The sequence below is a fragment of the Grampus griseus genome (genome assembly GCF_964374135.1).
Source record: "Grampus griseus genome assembly, chromosome: 6".
Classification (NCBI taxonomy): Eukaryota; Metazoa; Chordata; class Mammalia; order Artiodactyla; family Delphinidae; genus Grampus; species Grampus griseus.
This window is the reverse complement of record NC_139000.1, coordinates 85,583,440-85,606,263: the sequence shown is the minus strand read 5'-3', so window position 1 is coordinate 85,606,263 and position 22,824 is coordinate 85,583,440. Positions and strand designations below refer to the sequence as shown.

The 22,824-nt window shown below is 44.7% G+C and overlaps 1 protein-coding gene across 1 annotated transcript in view; it reads right to left on the bottom strand.

The window, feature by feature from the left end:
- Positions 1-22,824, bottom strand: part of AOPEP (aminopeptidase O (putative)) — a 358,819-nt gene that overhangs the window by 5,725 nt on the left and 330,270 nt on the right. The window contains 1 exon segment of the mRNA XM_082656731.1: positions 616-702. Within this exon segment, the coding sequence (XP_082512857.1) occupies positions 616-702 (87 nt within the window).

Below are 22,824 nucleotides of genomic sequence, written 5' to 3'. Positions count from 1 at the left end.
CATAGGCTGCGGCCCAGCAGAGGCGGCAAGGAAAACGTCTTCCAACGGGTTCGTGCACGCACGTGCTTCCTGTGGGCTCCTTGCAAGGTGATCGCTTTCCCTGGTGAACAGTGAGGAAAGTTCTCACGGGAAGGAATCTCAGCACAGGGTTCCACTTGGTGTGGCACGTGCAGATACAGACCAGACTGTCCCAGCCAGCTGGGGCTCTCCCAGTCTAATCTTCATACATACTTTAAGTGAGGCCCACTGAAGGCACAGGTACACACCATGGCATCACTAAGCCACAACCTTGACCTAATGAATCTGAGGTTCAAAGATGAAGAAAGCTCACGAGGTCTGCCCATGCTTCATTTGGTAACGGCAGTGGGCCACAGTTACGTCAAACCAAGGGAGCTTCTAAGGGACATGATTCAATGGGATACAAAGACAGAGGAAAAAAATCAGCTCAAAAGTCTGGTAGGTAAGCACCTAACAACTCTTTAAAATCCTTGAAAAATGTTTAAATATTCGTTATTTAAATAGAGATGTCGACAACTTGGGTGCCCGTGTTACGTCTACTGCATAGTCAGGGAACAGCATGTGAAGAATCCCCATCTGCTGAAAACTGAAACTTACCTGATCCTCCTGAAGGAAGCTCTCCACGTTGCCGTACGCTTCTGTGTATTTGTGCTTAACAACAAGTTCACACCATCGATGGCGAACCTTAAGAAAGGAGAAGATCCAGTAAGCAAAAAACTGGTAGGTTTCCTTGGCCTAACAAGTTTAATGATGGAGAGCCTTTCCTGTTAGAAAAAGTTAGTCTCTGAAGTATATTAACGTTGTTGACGCTTTTAAATTTCATTTTAATTTCATCTCTTTTACAAAGGAAGGAACCATGAGGTTCCTTCATGAGGAGGGCTGCCAGTCAACTTTAGGGGAAGACGATGCATGTTTCACTTAGGTATTTTGATGTTTTTAAAGACAATTTTGCCAGATAATAGATAAATGCAAAACGTTAACTGGGAAATTAAACACACATCCCCAGGCAGCCAGGCTGGTGCTCTGCCCTGCAGGATGCTGTCAACGAAGGTTTCCTTTATAAACCACAACTACTTAATTTCCTGCAATAACCGATTTGGTTCAGTGCTGGTGATTGCAACAATAAACACAGTAAAAGGAGGAAGACACACTGCTCTCCACATTCCTGAGAGGCAAAGCGCACCCTCTGAGGAGCTCAGGGTGCCTGCCGGAGGGGAAGGAAGGGGAGCAGCCCACCCTGACGCAGGCAGATCCTGCCACACGCCCACGAGTGTGTGCTGCAGGTCTGCACGACCTACTGAAAACAGACAAGCTAAATGTGGGTGCCCTTTAGTAAAGATACGTGACACAAGGTTTACAAGCAGGAATTTGCCAGGAAACCCTCCCCCAAACCCTACAGACAACAGGGGAGCTGGATCCCGGCACTGGCTGCGTCTGCGGTTAAGAGGCAGTCTCGCACCACCCCCCATCTCCAGGCACTTCAGACACATTCTTTACGTGGAGATGCTACCTACATCTGGTTTAAGAATTCAGTCCTGGGCCGTCTTCTACTGCATTAAAGCCCTCGCAATTAAATCCGGTGAGCAGTCCACCATTTTATATTCCATTATTGGTTCAACACTAGCCATACATGGAAGTGATTATGTGCATTTAAAAAATAAAAAAGCCTCCTTCCATCACTCTTCGTTTTTACTGGCTTTGAAAGAGGGAGACCCTTTCTAGTAATCCATTTGTGGCAATAGTAGAATGTAAGCAATTTCAACATTCTGGCCGGGGCCCCTGTAAATTATACCGTTACCCACTGATGGCCGGATCGCTTCTTTAATCCACCATAAATGCATTTACACACAAATAATTAGGAATGAAGAAAAAATCTTTTGGAAAGAATCCTTCCCCTAAGCTACAGTGCACTCTGAGACATGAGGGGGTTCTGGTGGTGGGCCCTTTGCTTACAGGCAGCCAGGCCCTTTGAACTTCTAAGAAAAGGATGCCAACACACTTTTTACATTCATGAAGGAATTTCAGAGGCACATGGACATGAGCTAATAGCCTTGGATCATCACAGCAAAAGGGAAGCAGGTTGGGCTGGACAGGTCTTGGAAATCTTTCTACCTTCAACAAAATGTTCTCTTTCCTATATAGCCAATAGAAATTAACACCATAAAAGGGAAAGGGTAGCCCTTAAAATATCTGGAGCAGAAGAACAACTGAACAGAGCTCAGATACTGCACCAACCAGAGAAGAAGCTACCAGAACAACCAAATCCCCGCTCTCGTGCTTTGGTTTGAGTACCAAAGGCTGAGCGCTGGACAGAACCCAAATGGGGCCCTTGGATGCCTCCATTTCTCGTTTCTGTCCCAACTCACGGAAACCACCAGTCCCATCCACGCACCAGTGGATGTGCTGTGTCTTTTTGTTTGCGAGCTCTGTGAAAGGAGAAGGCCCCGGCAAGTCAGTGTGGCCCGGTGGGATGTCCGCCATGCGGCACGAGAGTCAGGGGACTGGGGCCACCTGCTCTCACTTCTCACCACCGCATAGGGGGACAGCTGTACCAGCTTTTAGGAGAGCCAAGTATAAGAGAACTCTTGTCAGCCTGACAGTGATCTAACGACTTAGATTTTGCAACCTGATCACACCAAGCCTTTGACAAGGACCGTTGTTTATCGCTCCAAAACTTGGGGACACTGTATTTTTTTAGACCTGATTTTGAGAATGGAGGTATTACTGGCCTCCCATTGTTTTTCTCCCTGTGCTCTCCTTCATCTTATTTACACATACAGAAATAACAAAGCATAAATTGGGGTCTGTTTCCTAGGAGGATAAGGTCCACAGAGGGGCAAAAGGCAGGGTCGGTCCCACTACAACGACTGGAAGAAGATCCAGGAGCTGAGCTGAGTGAAAGAGGCTCTTTCACAACCAATATGAAGTCAGCATTTCCACTTCTCTTACTGTTAAAAATAGTTAGTTGTCACAATTAATAAGATCTAATCTTCTGACCCCTGAAGGCTAACATGGCATCCAGGAAATACAGACCAACCCCCCTCTCCACCCCACAAAGAGCAGAAAAAACAACAAGACTTTTCATTAAAACAGAATTAAACATAATTCAAATGTTCAATGACAGGATGTTTAAAAGACATCACAGAGATGGTGTGTGAGGCCGAGGGCCCAACTATCTCTTGCTTGTGCCCAGGGTTTTTACTTCTCTTCGCATTTCTTTGAGAAACAAAGAAAATTTTTATCTTTTATCCTCTGAACGGTCCAGGACCCACAATTCACAAGGCCACTTGTCACACCTGGAACGGGGGCTCTTCCCGAAAAGCTGGCAGCAAAGTGACATTTGTCACAATTTCTCCCGGCAGTATTTCCACGGTGGGCACTGATGGAATACCTTTCTCCAGATCACCGAGAAACTTAAAAAAAAAATTCCTGACAGAGGTCACCACACTTGTATCTGGCTCCTTCCTCTGTTAATAATGGAGGAAAGTGAAGTTCCCGGTGCTGGGGAGCACCAGAGAATTCGGAAGCAGAGGCAGGTCTCCAAGAAGAAAGCTGTTTGTTCTGCAGATCTGTTCTTGTTTTCTAATTAATTAATTAGTTAATGGTGGTAGTGGTCACCTTGTCTTTTAACTTCCTCAGTGAGGTGAAAAGTCAACAAACACCACCACATAAATACATCTGTGGGAACACCTGGGCCCGGCAGGCCTTCCACAAGCGTCTATGGCCTCTCGACTCCGTTCATTTAGCGTCAGCGTTTCACGGGTGTATACATTACGCTAAAACCAATCAATACTTACACTTTGAATATTCACATTATTCTGCAATGTCTCAAGAGAGAGAAAAAAATGTAATGACTTTTTCAACGGTGACTCAGATTCATAAAGTCATTCCAAACTCATGCTAGGAATCACCTGAAAGCCTCGAGCCAGCAAACCTCAGCCCTGAATTCCAGCAACGCGGTCACGCCACAGACAGGTAAGGGGCAAGGGCGAGGGAAGGGGGAGCGGGCAGAAAAAGAGTAAGAAATCTCGAGAAAATCAGAAAAGGGACGTTTCAGGAGTGGGAAGAGGCAGAGCTGCCCGTGGTGGCGAACAGCAGGGTCGGAGGACCTGGAGCACAGCACCCTCGTTCCAGCCGCCCCAGAGCGTGTGGTGTCGCAGGGCACTGGAAGCCTTGCCTCTGGAGCACGGGCCCATCTTTTCCTCACTGAGTCTTCAGTGCAGACAGCAGATGGTCTGGCCCACCTCCTGCCAGGACAGGAGCACATCCACCACCCACAGCACGCTGAAGGTTCCGTAACACAAGCAAAGCATTTAGCAGTCCCTGGCACAGGAATGAGGGGGGATGATGACGACGAAGAAAGGGAACATGGGTCCCTGACTCTTGCCACAATGAAGATGTGCACACACAGGTGTGCACCTCTTATATTCTGGTCCAACAAGAATTAGTTGGACTAATTCGAACACTTTTCAAAGTGTTCTGCTTAAGGGACATTGAACTGAAAAATGATATGGGTGGTTCCCTCAGTGCACGGGTAAGTTTTAAATTGGCAGTGCTAATTTACACCTTTGGAAATGAATTCCAGAAGTTTCCAGGTTTCCAAAGCCTCCATGAACAGAGGGTGAGGAGCACACAAATATCAATGCTCTCCCAGGAGTGCCCACTAATGCAATGGTTCTTTGGGGCTGGGTGCACATGGGAGGGTCTCAGAACTGGGGGCAGGAAGAAGGAAGGGTAAGTCTGCAGAAGCCCATTCATGTCAGACCCACGTTTGGTGATAGGACATTCAAACCCTCCTATAATTCATGTAACTGTAACTGCTCCAGGATGGGGGACCCCCGACCCACAGCAGGGACTCCACCGGGAGGATGGAGTGCATCCGTGGTAACAGGCCCGAGCCACCTGGGAGACCTGAGCAGACATGTGTCCTGGGTATACAAAACATATTTTTCACATGACATGTATACATGTGTATGTGCACGCACACACACACACATCGAAACAAAAGTTTCTTTTTTAATACTTTCCCTCACTATATGCAACTGCTGATAGTTATTGTTCTTCTTTCTTCATGCTGGCTGGCAACCTACTGAACTGATTTCATGACCCACTGGGTCCTGATCCAGAGCTGTCTCCCCAGGGCGGGGGCTAGAAGAGCCTCTGCCCCTGGGCTGCTGTGGGAACTGCCCCAGGTCGCTGCAGCAAGCCTTAGGATTGTGACTCCCACACAGTAAGTGCTTGTCTTCTTAGCAGGTGTAGCATGTTTCTGGCTTTCATTTCCACTTCAAAAGTTCCATTTCTTGAATTTATAAAAACTTGATAGTATCAACTCCAAGGAAAAGTTTGTTAACTGGTGAAAACCGAAGGAGCAAGGTGCCTGTCAGGTGGGTGTCCAGGAGGGAAGGCACTGGCAGGGAGTGGGAAGTGGGAGGGAGAGGATGGGACAACACAGCCGAGGAAGAAGAGCCGGCCCGCCCTGCGCCTAGCCTCAGGACTCTGAGACACCAGCGCCAGCGGGAACCCGCAGAGGAAGCAGGGCCTCCTTCAGGGAGGGGCCTCCTCGAGGCCTGGGCGAGCTGGTACTTACCATCCACCCTCGGGGAAGTATACCCAGGGGCCAGGCGCCTGGGAATTTTCCAAATCTGTCTGTAAAGACAGCCTCGCCCCAGCGTCAGCTCCAGGCACATGGCACTTCTACCATTTCAAGAACGTTATCACTACCCAAGAGGCCCAGGCGAACTGAACGACTTCTGGCCGGCCTCTCTGACTTCCAGCAGTGCTGGAAAAGTGGGACCTGCCTTGTAGGGTCAAACCGCAGCTCAGATTCAGGGACAAGTCCCACGATCCTCTGGGCACCTCTGTGATATAACCACACGTACCTCTCATTTATTAATTGTTCCCTCCTGGAAAAGGAAAGGAAAACTGCTAAAAGACCAGCCCCCCAACCTCTTCAATCTGAGAATTTTAATGCAGCCAGAACCAACTCCTATTAAACTCTAGAACAAGGGGTTGCCAATTTTTTCTGTCAAGGGCTATACACAGTGAGCATTTATGACTTCTCACCCCATTTGCCCTTGTATCACAAGAGCAGCCCTAGATAGCGTGGCTATCTTCAGATAAAACTTTATTTACCAAAAAAAGGGCAGTGGGCTGGACCAGCCAGCTCTAGTCTGCTGACCCTTGATCTGCAAAGGAAGCCCACGCCTTAGGCTGCCCGAGTGATGTGCTAACCCCCCAAATCCACCAGCACGACGCCAGAGAACACAGAGCTGGGAGGCCCTCCCCAGCTGGCTCCGGCGAGCTTCTGCCCGTTCTGCCAGGAAATCTCAGGTGTTCTTGAATGTGGGGACTTTGCTTTCCTCCGTGGACTGCACTCCTCTGTGCCGAAAAACCTGCTCTGGCATTCGTTCGGAAACAGAGCACCTCTTGGCCTACAGCCCAGCATGAATGCAAGGCGCCACTTGTGGGTAGGGGACCCAACACTGAGGAAACGCGAACTTTAAGAAGAATAATCCCCTCCACCAGGTCACTCCCAATCTCCCTCGCTGACCAGACGCTTCCTCTGCAAATCACTATACACCCCAGACCCTGCGTTCATTAACACTTTACAATTCTCAATGCTCTTTTTATACCTTTTATCTCGTTTCTTTTTTTTTTTTTTTGGTCTTCAATTTTAGTGTGTTCTCCGTGAAGCTACTTCAAAGAAATAATTCTTACATGAGAATGCTCCCCCACAAGCTGCTTATTATCTTATGGACTAATTTTCCAAAGGAGTCTTCAGACTTTCCTTAAACATAATTCTTCTTTTAATAAAAATGTAATCTGTAATTCCAGTACATATAAGGACATATTAGGGAGAAAAACATACGTGGGTTATTCAAGCAGTTTAAATCAGTCTGGTAGAACACATCTTAAACACTAAACTCCCTTGGTTGGGGGGTGTGGGGGGCTGGGTTCCTTCGAGGTGGAGTCTGCAAAGCAGGGTCTCACAGAAGCCTCACTGTGCCTGAAGAGTACGTGGAGTCACAGAGGCTGAGCAGACGCGCTGCAGGGTTAGACAGAACCAGCTCAGCGTTAACAGCCTGGCCCACACCCCAAGCTTGGTTCTGCTAGCCACTGTGCCGTCAACAAAGCACACTACACAGTCAAGGTCGGACTCAGAAAATCAGCTGGGTTGCTTCTGTCACTGCAAGCCTGGAGCCAGGGTTTGTTTTGGTGCACACTCACTGCCACGCCTGAAAAAGCACCTGTGGCTCCTGCACACAGCTGCTTCCCTTGCTTTATTTTTGAATAGTAAAAGTTATAAACGGATAGCTTTACATATAAACAACATGGATATATTATTTTGTGTTTTCCTCATTCTCCATTTGCTGCCGTTGGATTTACTAGCTTAGTGTGGCCCATATACTTTAACGTGGTAACAACTGCAGGGCATCCCCTTATTAATATACTACAGTTCCATTAGTCTTTCAATCCTCTGACGATGCCAGAAAAGTCCATTTCAATCAACTATCAACTGTGTCCCAGAAAGTCCCAAAGAGTGTTAATAGCCTTTAGCTTTTTACCAGGAAGGCTATGAGGGGTCAAGTCAACAGAGGTCAAGGACATCTGCTGTGACACTAGATGGCACTGCTGTGGCCCCACCTCATCCAGCACACCCTAGCTTAGTGGAATGACCTGATATTGATATGTCCACATCCCTGAACTCACCTCTTGGGCCCAGAATTCCTCAGCTCCACCCGCTTCCCCATGGGTCACTCTCTCAGAGCTGTGTCTTACATCCTCTCCAGCCCAATGTTCTTTGAAACTGCTGTCTCCTTATTCAGTAGTTTATGTCTTTACTAACAATACAGTGCAAACTCAGTGAGAGCATGGGCCTGGGAGCCTTCAGGCTATCTCCAGGCCCTGTCTCAATGCCTGGCACATAAGTAGCTGCTTAATAAATGTTTCTGAATAAACGTACCATTTAAAAAACCTCAGAATGCTTTTCAGCTACTTTGAAATTATAATGCACAGTTGGAAGCTGTAAAATGCTTTGAAGAATGCCACCCATCCCATTTATGACAGGAAGCACTCCTCTTTTTAAGTCCTTTTGATTTCAGAATTTACTGTTGAAGGGGAAGAAAAATCTGTCCAGGGAACACGATCTGGGAAGCCCATTAAACCTCATTTTGAGTTCCATTTTATAATCTGTAAACAGAAAGACCAAGGCTCATGGCTTTTGCGAGTTAATAAGTCTAACGCTGCAATAAACAAACCTCCTTTTTAAATTTGCGTCCTTAAATTAGACTTAACGTTGCTTTAAAGTGGGTTTACTGCTGGTGAGGGAAGCCTGCCTGGCAGCCTGGGCGTGGGGAGGCCTTCCTAGAGCAGCTCCAGAACAGACGGCCTTTCCAGCAGGTATTTCGTTTAGGGGCATCTGTAACGGTCCAGGATGTCTCATCTACTCATTCTCATGAGAAAAGATGAGAGCACAGCTGAGTGTACAGCTGTCACATAAAGATTTCCAACACTTCTCTTCTCCTTCTCTCTCTCACCTTACAGCTCCTTACTCTCAAAGGGCTGAGATCTTAACACTGTTTTAACTAAAGGGAATGAAAAGTTGCTCTGTGTACTGCCACAAAGCCAGGCTAGTAAACCCCCTTCGCCCTGAAGTTAAGACAACAAACGAGGAGGCGGAGGCTCTCAGCTCTTTTGCAAGGGCTCTTGCTAACCTTGCTTGAGTCAGACCCTAAAACTCTCCGCTCTATGTTAACTGGATATAGCCGGTAATAACGGGTTTTACCAGTTATAACTAGAGCTGTGGCAACGTGCAAAACAGGGATCGTCCAAACCTGCTATCGGGATCATCACACCAAGTGTGCACATGGAGTGACGGTGAGGATCAAAGGTGATGACAAACATCAAGTTTTATATGTTCTCTCAGGCAAATTCCAACCTTTCTTCCTTCTCCTATGTATATACTATTTCAATGAATGACATTAATGCCATGCAAGGCAGCTGGCTCCAAACAGTAGAACTCAGTAGCCCATGTTGAGTCCACCCTGAAATACAGCACAGTGAGCCTTCCCTCCCTATCAAAATGGCACACTAAATGGTAAAACATTCCAATATGGAATTCCACCTCCTTTCCTCATTTCATTAACATACGACACGTGGCCTTTGCTAAAAAAAAGGACTTTTACTGTTGGCAGAAAACTGACCATGGGTTACTTCCTCTGAGAAGCTCTGAAGGGGCACTCGTGCTTTCTCTCCATTTCCTCAGGGGCAGACGTGACTGACTCAGGAGGGCCTCACCAAGTCTGCCAGAAAGGTTCGCTCCCTCCTGAAGGGGTTTCCCTATAGCTTTAGTTATCCAATCACCTTATCCTGTCATATACTAGTCACTCTATTCCAGAATACCTGGAGATCCAGGAAACGTCATTCTCCAAAAAAATAAGTACTGGGTATTAAGGATGAAGTGGTGAATAAAACAGACAAGATCCTACCCTCTTTGAGCTTATAGTTCAGTAGAAAGTCTAAGAAAAATCCAGTAAGCAGGCAAAAGCAGACTCACGTTAGTGACAAACGCCCTGACAGGAGATAACAGGGTGCAATGAGGGCAATGGGAGTGACCCAGGGATGTAGTCAGGAGACTCCCTGAGAAAGGGCCACTCTAACTAAGAGACAAAGGAAGAAAAGACACCAACTGCTGAACGGGGCAGCCTAAGCTCAGTCGATTGCCAGCCTTACCAAGTGTTCCATGAAAAAATTCAACCCTCCCTTCCCCGTTTCTTCTTAGTGGCTATTTCTTCCAATACCTTCCTTACAGAAGCTAGAGAAATGAACTTTAAAAATTAAACCCGAAGACTTAAATGTAAGAGCTAAAACTATAAAACTCTTAGAAGAAAACACAGACATAAATCTTCTAGACATTGGATTAGGCACTGGTTTCCTAGATTTGACACCAAAAGCACAAGCAAAATAAGAAAATACAGGTGAATCGGACGGCTTCAAAATTAAAACGTCTGTGCTTCAAAGGACACTTTCAAGAACGTGAAAAGACAACCTAAGAAAATGAGAGAATATTTTTGCAAATCATATACCTGATAAGGATCTTGTATCTAAAATATACAAACTATTATAATTCAATAATAAAAAGAAAAACCTGTTTAAAAATGAGCAAAAGATCTGACTAGGTATTTTTCCAAAGATGTATAAGTGGCCAATAAACAGATGAAAAGATGCTGACCATAATTAGTTAATAGGGAAATGAAAATCAAAACCACAACGAGAGGGGCCCCGTGGAGCGTCGACGCCTGGAAGAGGATGCTCTAGAGGCAGGGGTCCCTGTGGGAAGTTGCCACTCCCCTAGGGCACTGCTCCACGCCTCAGCCACCTCCTACCCTGGCTTTCTTTCACCGCCACCCACTGTACTTTGTGTCTTGTCACTCCCGAGTCATCTTACCTCCAGTTTTCCAGAAAATAATTCGGATTTTCCTGTTAACCCCTGTGCATTTCCAGTACTGCCGACAGAAGTAAACGCATGGATGAACAGGCTGAACAAAAATTCTGGAGGTTGGGAAGTTATGATCAACGCTAAGACCCAGCTCCACCCAATGGCCAGCAAGCTCCAGTGCTGGACGCCCCATGCCAAACAACTAGCAGAACAGCAACACAGCCCCATCCGTTAGCAGAGAGGCTGCCCCAAATCATACTAAGTCCACAGACACCCCAAAACACACCACCGGATGCAGCCCTGCCCACCAGAAAGACAAGATCCAGCCCCACCCTCCAGAACACAGGCACCAGTCCACTCTACCAGGAAGCCTATACAAGCCACTGAAACAACCTTAACCACTGAGGGCAGACACCAAAAGCAATGGGAACTACGAACCTGCACCCTGCAAAAAGGAGACCCCAAACACGGTTAAGTTAAGCAAAATGAGAAGACAGAGAAATGTGCAGCAGATGAAGAAGCAAGGTAAAAACCCACCAGACCAAACAAATGAAGAGGAAATAAGCAGTCTACCTGAAAAAGAACTCAGAGTAATGACAGTAAAGATGATGCAAAACCTTGGAAGTAGAATGGAGGAAATACAAGAAACGTTTAACAAGGACCTAGAAAAACTAAAGAGCAATCAATGATGAACAACACAATAAATGAAATTTAAAATTCTCTAGAAGGAATCAATAGCAGAATAACTGAGGCAGAAGAACGGATAAGTGACCTGGAAGATAAAATAGTGGAAATAACTACCACAGAGCAGAATAAAGAAAAAAGAATGAAAAGAATTGAGGACAGTCTCAGAGAATTCTGGGACAACATTAAACGCACCAACTTTCGAATTATAGGGGGGCCCATTAGAAGAGAAAAAGAAAGAGTCTGAGAAAATATTTGAAGATATTATGGTTGAAAACTTCCCTAACATGGGAAAGGAAACAGTCAATCAAGTCCAGGAAGCTCAGAGAGTCCCATGCAGGATAAATCCAAGGAGAAACACGCCAAGACTCATGTTAATCAAACTATCAAAACTTAAATACAAAGAAAACATATTAAAAGCAGCAAGGGAAAAGCAACAAATAACATACAAAGGAATCCCCATAAGGTTAACAGCTGATCCTTCAGCAGAAACTCTGCAAGCCAGAAGGCAGTGGCAGGACATATTTAAAGTGATGGAAGGGAAAAACCTACAACCAAGATTACTCTACCCAGCAAGGATCTCATTCAGATTCAATGGAGAAATTAAAACCTTTACAGACAAGCAAAAGTTAAGAGAATTCAGCACCACCAAACCAGCTTTACAACAAATGCTAAAGGAACTTCTCTAGGCAGGAAACACAAGAGATGGAAAAGACCTGCAAAAACAAACCCAAAACAATTAAGAAAATGGTAATACAAACATACATATCAATAATTACCTTAAATGTAAATGGATTACCATTTGGTCTTATGTTCAACCAAAAGACACAGACTGGCTGAATGGATACAAAAACAAGACCCATATATATGCTGTCTACAAGAGACCCACCTCAGACCTAGGGACACATACAGACTGAAAGTGAGGGGATGGAAAAAGATATTCCATGCAAATGGAAATCAAAAGAAAGCTGGAGGAGTAATTCTCATATCAGACAAAATAGACTTTAAAATAAAGACTGTTACAAGAGAAAAAGAAGGACACTACATAACGATCAAAGGATCAAACCAAGAAGAGGATATAACACTTGTAAATATTTATGCACCCAACAAAGAAGAATCACAATACAGGCATAAAAGGGGAAACTGACAGTAACACAGTCATAGTAGGGGACTTTAACACCCCACTTTCACCAATGCACAGATCATCCAAAATGAAAATAAATAAGGAAACACAAGCTTTAAATGACACATTAGACAAGATGGACTTAACTGATATTTATAGGACACTCCATCCAAAAACAACAGAATACACTTTCTTCTCAAGTGCTCATGGAACACTCTCCAGGATAGATCATATCTTGGGTCACAAATCAAGCCTTGGTAAATTTAAGAACTGAAATCGTATCAAGTATCTTTTCTGACCACAACGCTATGAAACTAGATATCAAGTACAGGAAAAAAACTGTAAAAAACACAGAAGCATGGAGGCTAAACAATATGCTCCTAAATAACCAAGAGATCACTGAAGAAATCAAAGAGGAAATCAAAAAATACCTAGGAACAAATGACAATGAAAACACGACGACCCAAAACCTATGGGATGCAGCAAAAGCAGTTCTAAGAGGGAAGTTTATAGCAATACAATCCTACCTCAAGAAACAAGAAAAATCTCAAATAGACAACCTAACCTTACACCTAAAGCAATTAGAGAAAGAAGAACAAAACCACCCCCCCGAAGTTAGCAGAAGGAAAGAAATCATAAAGATCAGATCAGAAATGAAGGAAACAATAGCAAAGATCAATGAAACTAAAAGCTGGTTCTTTGAGAAGATAAACAAAACTGATAAACCATTAGCCAGACTCATCAAGAAAAAAAGGGAGAAGACTCAAAATCAACAGAATTAGAAATGAAAAAGGAGAAGTAACAACTGACACTGCAGAAATACAAAGGATCATGAGATTACTACAAGCAACTCTATGCCAATAAAATGGACAACCTGGAAGAAATGGACACATTCTTAGAAAAGCACAAGCTTCCTAGACTGAACCAGGAAGAAACAGAAAATGTAAACAGACCAATCACAAGCACTGAAATTGAAACTGTGATTAAAAATCTTCCAACAAACAAAAGCCCAGGACCAGATGGCTTCACAGGCACATTCTATCAAACATTTAGAGAAGAGCTAACACCTATCCTTCTCAAACTCTTCCAAAATACAGCACGGTGAGGAACACTCCCAAACTCATTCTACGAGGCCACCATCAACCTGATACCAAACCAGACGAAAATGTCACACAAAAAAGTAAGCTATAGGCCAATATCACTGATGAACATAGATGCAAAAATCCTCAACAAAATACTAGGAAACAGAATCCAACAGCACATTAAAAGGATCATACACCATGATCAAGTGTGGTTTATCCCAGGAATGCAAGGAATCTTCAATATATGCAAATCAATCAATGTGATAAATGATATTAACAGACTGAAGGAGAAAAACCATATGATCATCTCAACAGATGCAGAAAAGGTTTTCGACAAATATCCACACCCATTTATGATAAAAACCCTCCAGAAAGTAGGCAGAGAGGGAACCTGCCGCAACATAATAAAGGCCATATGTGACAAACCCACAGCCCACATCGTCCTCAATGGTGAAAAACTGAAACCATTTCCTCTAAAATCAGGAACAAGGCAAGGGTGCCCACTCTCACCACTATTATTCAACATACTTTTGGAAGTTTTAGCCACAGAACTCACAGAAGAAAAAGAAATAAAAGGAATCCAAATCGGAAAAGGAGAAGTAAAACTGTCACTGTTTGCAGATGACATGATACTATACATAGAGAATCCTAAAGATGCTACCAGAAAACTACTAGAGCTAATCAATGAATTTGGTAAAGTAGCAGGATACAAAATTAATGCACAGTAATCTCTGGTATTCCTATACACTAATGATGAAAAATCTGAAAGAGAAATTAAGGAAACACTCCCATTTACCATGGCAACAAAAAGAACAGAATACCCAGGAATAAACCTACCTAAGGAGACAAAAGATCTGTATGCAGAAAACTATAAAACACTGATGAAAGAAATTAACGATGATACAAACAGATGGAGAGATATACCATGTTCTTGGATTGGAAGAATCAACACTGTGAAAATGACTATACTACCCAAAGCAATCTATGGATTCAATGCAATCCCTATGAAACTACCAATGGTAGTTTTCACAGACCAAAAAATTTCACAATTTGTATGGAAACACAAAAGACTCTGAATAGCCTAAGCGATCCTGAAAAAAGAAAAACGGAGCTGGAGGAATCAGGCTCCCAGGCTTCAGACTACATTACAAAGCTACAGTAATCAAGAGAGTATGGTACTGGCACAAAAACAGAAATATAAATCAATGGAACAGGACAGAAAGCCCAGAGATAAACCCACACACATATGGTCACCTTATCTTTGATAAAGGAGGCAAGAATATACAATGGAGAAAAGACAGCCTCTTCAATAAGTGGTGCTGGGAAAACTGGACAGCTACATGTAAAAGAATGAAATTAGAACACTCCCTAATACCATACACAAAAATAAACTCAAAGTGGATTAAAGACCTAAATGTAAGGCCAGACACTATAAACTCTTAGAGGAAAACATAGGCAGAACACTCTATGACGTAAATCACGGCAAGATCCTTTCTGACCCACCTCCTAGAGAAATGGAAATAAAAATAAACAAATGTGACCTAATGAAACTTCAAAGCTTTTGCACAGCAAAGGAAACCATAAGCAAGATGAAAAGACAACCGTCAGAATGGGAGAAAATATCTGCAAATGAAGCAACTGACAAAGGATTAATCTCCAAAATAGACAAGCAGCTCACACAGCTCAGTATCAAAAAAACAAACCACCCAATCCAAAAATGGGCAGAAGACCTAAATAGACATTTCTCCCAAGAAGAAATACAGATTGCCAACAAACACATGAAAGGATGCTCAACATCACTAATCATTAGAGAAATGCAAATCAAAACTACAAAGAGGTTTCACCTCACACAGGTCAGAATGGCCATCATCAAAAAATCTACAAACAATAAATGCCGGAGAGGGTGTGGAGAAAAGGGAACACTCCTGCACTGTTGGTGGTGGGAATGTAAATTGATACAGCCACTATGGAGAACAGTATGGAGGTTCCTTAAAAAACTAAAAACAGAACTACCATATGACCCAGCAATCCCACTACTGGGCATATACCCGGAGAAAACCATGATTCAAGGAGTCATGTACCACAGTGTTCACTGCAGCACTATTTGCCATAGCCAGGACATGGAAGCAACCTAAGTGTCCATCGACAGATGAATGGATAAAGAAGATGTGGCACATATATACAATGGAATATTTCTCAGCCATAAAAAGAAAGGAAGTTGAGTTATTTGTAGTGTGGTGGATGGACCTAGATAGTCTGTTATACTCAGTGAAGTCAGTTAGAAAGAGGAAAACAAATACCATATCCTAATACATATATATGGAATCTTAAAAAAAAAAAAAGGTTCTCATGAACCTCGGGGCAGGACAGGAATAAAGACGCAGACGTGGAGAATGGACTTGAGGACGTGGGGAGGGGGAAGGGTAAGCTGGGACGAAGTGAGAGAGTGGCATGGACATATATACACTAGCAAATGTAAAATAGATAGCTAGTGGGAAGCAGCTGCATAGCAGAGGGAGATCAGCTCGGTGCTTTGTGACCACCTAGAGCGGTGGGATAGGGAGGGTGGGAGGGAGGGAGACGCAAGAGGGAGGGGATATGGGGATACATGTATACATATAGCTGATTCACTTTGTTATACAGCAGAAACTAACAGAACATTGTAAAACAATTATACTCCAATAAAGGTGTTTAAGGGCTTCCCTGGTGGCACAGGCACAGAGTCCGCCTGCCGATGCAGGGGACGCGGGTTCGTGCCCCGGTCCGGGAGGACCCCACATGCTGCGGAGCAGCTGGGCCCGTGAGCCATGGCCGCTGAGCCTGCACGTCCGGAGCCTGTGCTCCACAACGGGAGAGGCCACAGCAGTGAGAGGCCCGTGTACCGCCAAAAAAAAAAAAAAAAAAAAAAAAGATGTTTAAAAACAAAAAACCACAATGAGATAGGTCTTCACACCCAGTAGGATGGCTAAAATGAAAGCCAGACAATAACAAATATTGACAAGGATGAAGAAACACTGGAACCCTCATACACTGCTGGTAAAGATGTAAAATGGTGCTCTGGAAAACAGCCTGGCAGTTCCTTAAAAAGTTAAATAAACTAACCATATAAGCCAGCAATTCTACTCCTTAGGTATAAGTCTGAAAAGAAGTGATAATTTACATCCACACAAAACACTGCACCCAAATGTTCACAGCAGCGTTACACATACAGCCACAAAATCCAAACGTCTATCAACTGATGAACAGTTAAACAAATGGGGTTTACTCATACCATCACAAGTATTTGGAAATAAAAAGCAAAGAAGTATTGACACGTGCAAAACATGGATGATTCCTGAAGACAGTATGCTACGTGAAAAGAAGCCATTCACAAAAGGTGTATGTGATCCCATTTACATGAAAGCCCAGAGTAAGCAAATCTGTAGACACAGGAAGAGTCTGGTTGCCAAGGACTGGAGTGGGGGGAGATGGGAATGACAACTAAAGGGTACAGGGTTTCTTTGCGATCGGATGACGAACACATTCTATAATTGACTGTGGTGATGGTTACACAGCTCTGTGAATACATACTAAAAACTACTGTTGTGCACTTCGAAATGGGTGAATTATATGGTATATGAATTATTTCTCAAAAAAAGTTGGTATTAAAAACAAGCCTAGAGTCAAGCTGGGGAAGGCTGTTTCAGGAAATGGTACTACTCTACGCAGTCAATTCCTGAGAAGACCACCTGCTGTCCTGACAGTAGAGCCAGGCGGACAAGCCTGCTCTGGGCTGCTGCTGGCTGGCTGGCTGCTCTCCCCAGTGCCTGTAGATTTCCACGCTCGGCGTGGTCATCTGCTCCTACCCACAGATCAGTTGGTCTATGGAACACAATTCCATGTGGTTCAAAGCTGCAGCAACATGTAGACTAAGTAGCTTTAAAAATCATTTTTAGGGCTTCCCTGGTGGCACAGTGGTTGAGAGTCCGCCTGCCGATGCAGGGGACAGGGGTTCGTGCCCCGGTCCAGGAAGATCCCACATGCCACGGAGCGGCTGGGCCCGTGAGCCATGGCTGCTGAGCCTGCGCGTCCGGAGCCTGTGCTCCGCAACGGGAGAGGCCACAACAGTGAGAGGCCCGCATACCATTAAAATAATAATAATAATAATAATAATAGTAATAATATTTAAAAACTCATTTTTAGTGCCACCCCATAAAGTCTGCTGATCTTTAAATTTCGTGCCCTGACAAACACAAAATACCATCATTTGCACATAAACAGGGGTCCTTTCATTTTTTAAAACAATTTGAATTCAATACAACTGTTTTCTCTTTGCTATCAGGTACCAGCACAAACATTCGCGCCTAAGAGGCATAAGCTGCCAGGGAATCCTGTAGGATCTATGGAGCACCGCCTCCTCCCTAAAGGGCAGGTTCAGGGACCATACTTAGGCCACTGACGCTGTGGGAGCCTCCCACAGACTACAGGAAGAGCTCATTTTATCTACAGCCTGAAGGTTCCACAGCTTGAAGGCCAGAGAGAGCGAACTCTCAAATTCTGGTGTACCATGGAACTAGAGAGCAAAGGAGGGTGCACCGGAAAGGCACCAGAGGGAAGAAGAGCAATCTGGAAAGGTATTTTGGCAAAAGTGAGCCCTCTATTTTAGGGCACTGAAGGCAAACTTTACATGGGAATGAGACTCTATAATTGCGAAAGAAAATGGCAGTGGGCTCACAGACAACTGTGTGCTTTTTGGGGGTGTGGATTTCAGTACAGAAATCTAATACAAAAATATATAAACTACTGATGGAGGTATAAAGAACCTAGAAACAGCAATAAAACCCCACATGGTGATTTTACTCACAACAGCATTAAAGACAAAAGGAACAGGAGATGTAGCTGGGTTTGGGGCACTATCGAAAGAAGAGTGTCAGGGCAATGTTATTTATTAACCCAGAAAATGTGTACATCTCCACATCTTTCTGAGAAAATCTGTACAGACTTGGCGGGGGAGGGGGGAACATACACAGATGGCAAGAGGTGATAATGCCCCTTAAATCTCCAAATATCTATACAGTAGGACGTGCTGCTAAGTACATGGAAGAAAGAATGGCAAAGAATAAGCAACCAGGGACTTTTCTAATAAAGTCTGGCTGAACCTGTAGCTAAAAGCCCGCCGTTAAATGCTCTTTTCCTCTTTTATTTAACAGATAAATTCTAAATGCTTTGACTGATTATAATTGTTTACTTAAAAGGTCTTTTCAGAAAAATTAGGCAGATTATGCCACCAGTGGTTCATTTTCTCTTTAAACAAACATCTGATCAGCCACAATGTCCTGTAACAATTCAAGGTAAATAAAACTCAGGCCCTGGCCTCAGGAACAAGAGAGGAATACTCATCTAAAAACAAAGTCCTTTGTCATTTTAGCTCAGTTTTCAAAAATCATCGTATCACTATATAAAGCAATGGAGACTTTTCTGGTCTCCAAAGGTTTCCACAGAAAAATTCTAGGGGCACTGAACTGAATAACAGAGAAAGAAAATGCCAAGAAGAAATATCTAGAGATATCCTCCTGACTTTGAAGAAATGTTCTAAAGCAGTAAGTGTTTCATAAACCAAATACAACAAAGAAAAAAATACACAAGTATAACTAAAGAATTATATAAGAGCTTTTTATCCCACATTATAAAACGCACATGTTTTAAAATCCCAGTATGTCTAAGCAACCAAAGAAAATCACCCCAACCCTTTTATCAATCCATACCCTGCCCAGCTTTCCAAACTCTACAAATTACAACGCTGTATCAAAATGACAGCCGCGTCCCTCACCAGGACTGTTTTAGCTTTTTAAAAAATGGATATTAAGTCACACTACTTATAGGTCACATCCTCAAGTTCAGATCCATCAATGTTTGACCCTCTGATTTGCAACCTGAGCTTGACCATGTCAAGGAGCCAAGGAGCCAGACCCCTTGTCCCTGGGAAGAAACGGTGACAAACCTGCCCAATGTTGGATATGGCAGGTGTCAAACTGCCTTTCTGGAAGCTCCCATTCCATCGGGCTCCTTGTATTTTACCCTGGAAAACCACTTTGCTAATTGCACCACACCGTTCCAACCCTCCACAACGGTCTCCTTTTTTTTTTTTTTTTTGTCTGCATTGGGTCTTTGTTGCTGCACAAGGACTTTCTCTAGTTGAGGCAAGCGGGGGCTGCTCTTTGTTGCAGTGCACGGGCTTCTCATTGCGGTGACTTCTCCTGTTGTGGAGCATGGGCTCTAGGCACGCAGGCTTCAGTAGTTGTGGCACGCGGGCTTCAGTAGTTGCGGCTCGCGGGCTCTAGAGCGCAAGCTCAGTAGTTGTGGCGCACAGGCTTAGCTGCTCCACGGCATGTGGGATCTTCCCGGACCAGGGCTCAAACCTGTGTCCCCTGCACTGGCAGGCGTATTCTTAACCACTGTGCCACCAGGCCCCAACAGTCTCCTTTTTATGTTCAATCTGAAAACCTGCCTCCTGGCGCACTGTTCCACAATGGTGCCTCCTGACACTGCTGGGCAGTGACCTGGGGAAGCCTGGGGATGTGCATTCCCCCAAGACAGACTCCAAAAGGGAAGGAGGGGAGGAAGAGGCGCCCACCAAGGGGGCTGGGGCCGGCGCTCTGGCACTGCTCCTACGCTTGGGCCCTGGCGACCCTGCACAGCTCTGCAGTCCTGCAGGGGCTGTGGCGCCAGCCCGGCAGGCTGCCCTCACACACCGCCGTGATGACAGGACCAGACGTCAGCAAGGCTGGTTTCTGCCTTTGTGCTACTTAGATTCTGCATCGAGGTGTATCAAAGGGGAAGGAGGCACCAAGTTCAGCACACCGCGGTTTACTAAATATAAACTGTTGAGCACCCTGAAGTGGCAACAGAGCCCACTGAGATTACATCTAACCTCTCCTCTAAACTCTTCCTGTGAGGAGCACAAAATAGAAATGTTTTCTTTATTTTGTAGCCAGAATACTACAGAAAAGCAGCCAGGGGAGAAAAGGGGAGTGCTGAGCCCCTGAACGGACGGCAGGGAACAGACCCTGAACACTGTGCAGAAGACGACGGTCATCATGACCAGAAGGAGTTTTAGCATAAAGGGAATGGGCAGAATCACAGCTACAGATCAGTCTTACATTTTAAACATATGATAACCTGACTAAACCTTTCTCCTCTGCCCTTTCAGTATGCCTCTCCAGAGGTCGGTTGATAATGGAATGTTCTCAGTTCACAGAAACTATGCTTTTGGCTCAAATGAAATTTCAGAAATGAGCATCGGAGCTGTCAGACTTTTGTGGGCCTGCAATCGTGCCTTCCACTTGTGGACTTCAAATAAATGCTGTGGTATTTTCTTTTCAAATAAACAATGAGTTCTCTTACTGACCAGTATTAAAATCTACCCCCTCCCTGCAGAGGTAAAACCCACCAAGGGAGGTGGCCAGTTTACACGGTTTTCAAGGGCTCTTCCACCTGCGCCAGAGGAAAGGCAGTGGTGAGGGAAAGGCCTGCAACGTTGGATGTTCTTCCATTTGCAATCAACCTTGAAAGTGTCCTTTTCAGAAAAGAATGCAGACAGATACTGGCATGGCTTTCTCTGGGCACTAGTGGTAAAACAGATTTGTCCTCACTCACTCACCTGTTTCCTTAGATTTACTTGCTACTACTACTTTATTTTGCAATTCCTTCTTTTTCTTCCATGTGAAACATTTTGTTTTCACCTGACCCAGGGTTACATTCTTCGGAGCCCTGAGAGAATACAGCCGGCTCAGGGTGGCCCCTAAATGTAGTTAACCATGTTCTAGCTATTCCACTCTGTATTGTAACCATCAGGCACTTCATTAGATGAGATGAAAAAATTGCCTTTTGTGGTCAGTTGCTGCTTTAGAGCAGTGGTTCTTAACCAAGATGACTTTATCCCCCAGAAGATATTTGGCAATGTCTGGAGACACTTCTGACTGCCCAAACGGGTGGGGTGGGGAAGGGAGAGAACTGCTATTGGCATCGCAGGGAAAAAAACCGGGGGTGTGATACATCACCCAAGGCACAGGACACCCCACAGCGGAGAATTATCCACTCCAAAATATCTGTAATGCTAAGGTAGAGAAACCTCGGTTTAGAGCAAACCACCCTGGACCCGACCCCACCGAAAAAGCTGCCAAGACCCCAGATTAAGAATTCTGTGACCAGGTGCTCAGGGGCTCCTAACAGCTGGTAGCTTGTACTTCTTGTCTCTCTTTCTCATTGCCAGTCCTGACAGATTAAAGAGACAATACAAAGGTTGTCTGAGCTAAATAAAATTTGACCGTTTCACACCAAACGAGAGAATGTGAATCTTATATGACAAGAAATTATGCTAAAACTTCTCCTCATGGTGTTAACAATCCCATGAAGAGGGGGTTTATGGCTCCATTTTAATCTTGAGGAGACAGAGGCTCAGGGACCTTGGCCACAAGTCTGAAGGCAGGAAGCTGGTGAGGACTGTGAGATCGTCCTGTTCCACGTTTTCCAAACTGTGGGCTGCGACTCGTTAGTGGGTCACAAAATCAATTTGCTGCATCACAATGCACATTTTTAACGCAAATAAAATAGGAAATAATAGCGAATATAAGAGTACAAACAGTTTCGTAAAGCCGTTTCTGCCAGTCGGCCGTGGTCAAAAAGGCTGATAGCCAGCAGTCTAGTCCCGGTACTGCTGTGCAGATGAAGAAAAAGGGGCCCGGGAGGGTGGGCAACTTGTAAGCGGCCACCAGCCATTTGGGGACCTGGGACCAAGTCCAGCTTTTTGCTAAGTTGATGCCTCTGCCAGTACCAGGTGCACGGCCTGGGTGTCTAGATGGGATGGAGACCTGGAAGAGCAGTACCCCTGAACAAAGACTGGGACGTGGAGCCAGGGCAAGATGGAGACACTGTGCCCACCCCTTCCCACCCCAACCTAACCCAGGAGGCCTCTTCCTTTCAACCAACAGCACTTTCCCAAATACAGTGAGGGGGAGACCTGGCTGGTAGTGGCCTCACCCAGAAAACTAAATTTCTGGCTCACCCTACCAAATGAAACATCAGAGCAGAGCATGGTACTGTGGGGACCATTTTGACTAACATCCACCACTCCCATCTGAGCCAGATGAGACAGGGAGTGGGCTGCTTCCACATTTTCTGAAATTCACCTGAGGGGTGCCCCAATTTTGAAGTGTTCAACTGTAGTCTGTAGATAGAAATAGCTGCTTCGAGGTCAGTCATGGGGCTTTTGGGGAAAAAGGTCACAGAGCCAAGTGGAGTGGAGCCTCTCTTCATTAACACAGGAAAGCTGTTTTTGAGGCTTAGGAGACCTGATAAAGCGGGCTGGGAATTCATTATTTTAAAAAAGGATCTCAGAAAACACCTCTTGTTTGAAGAATCAGTTGTTTAACATGTTTTAAAACCTTTTGGGTCTTTCTTGGAACCAATATGCTCGGAAACTGTAGACAATGTATTCCTAT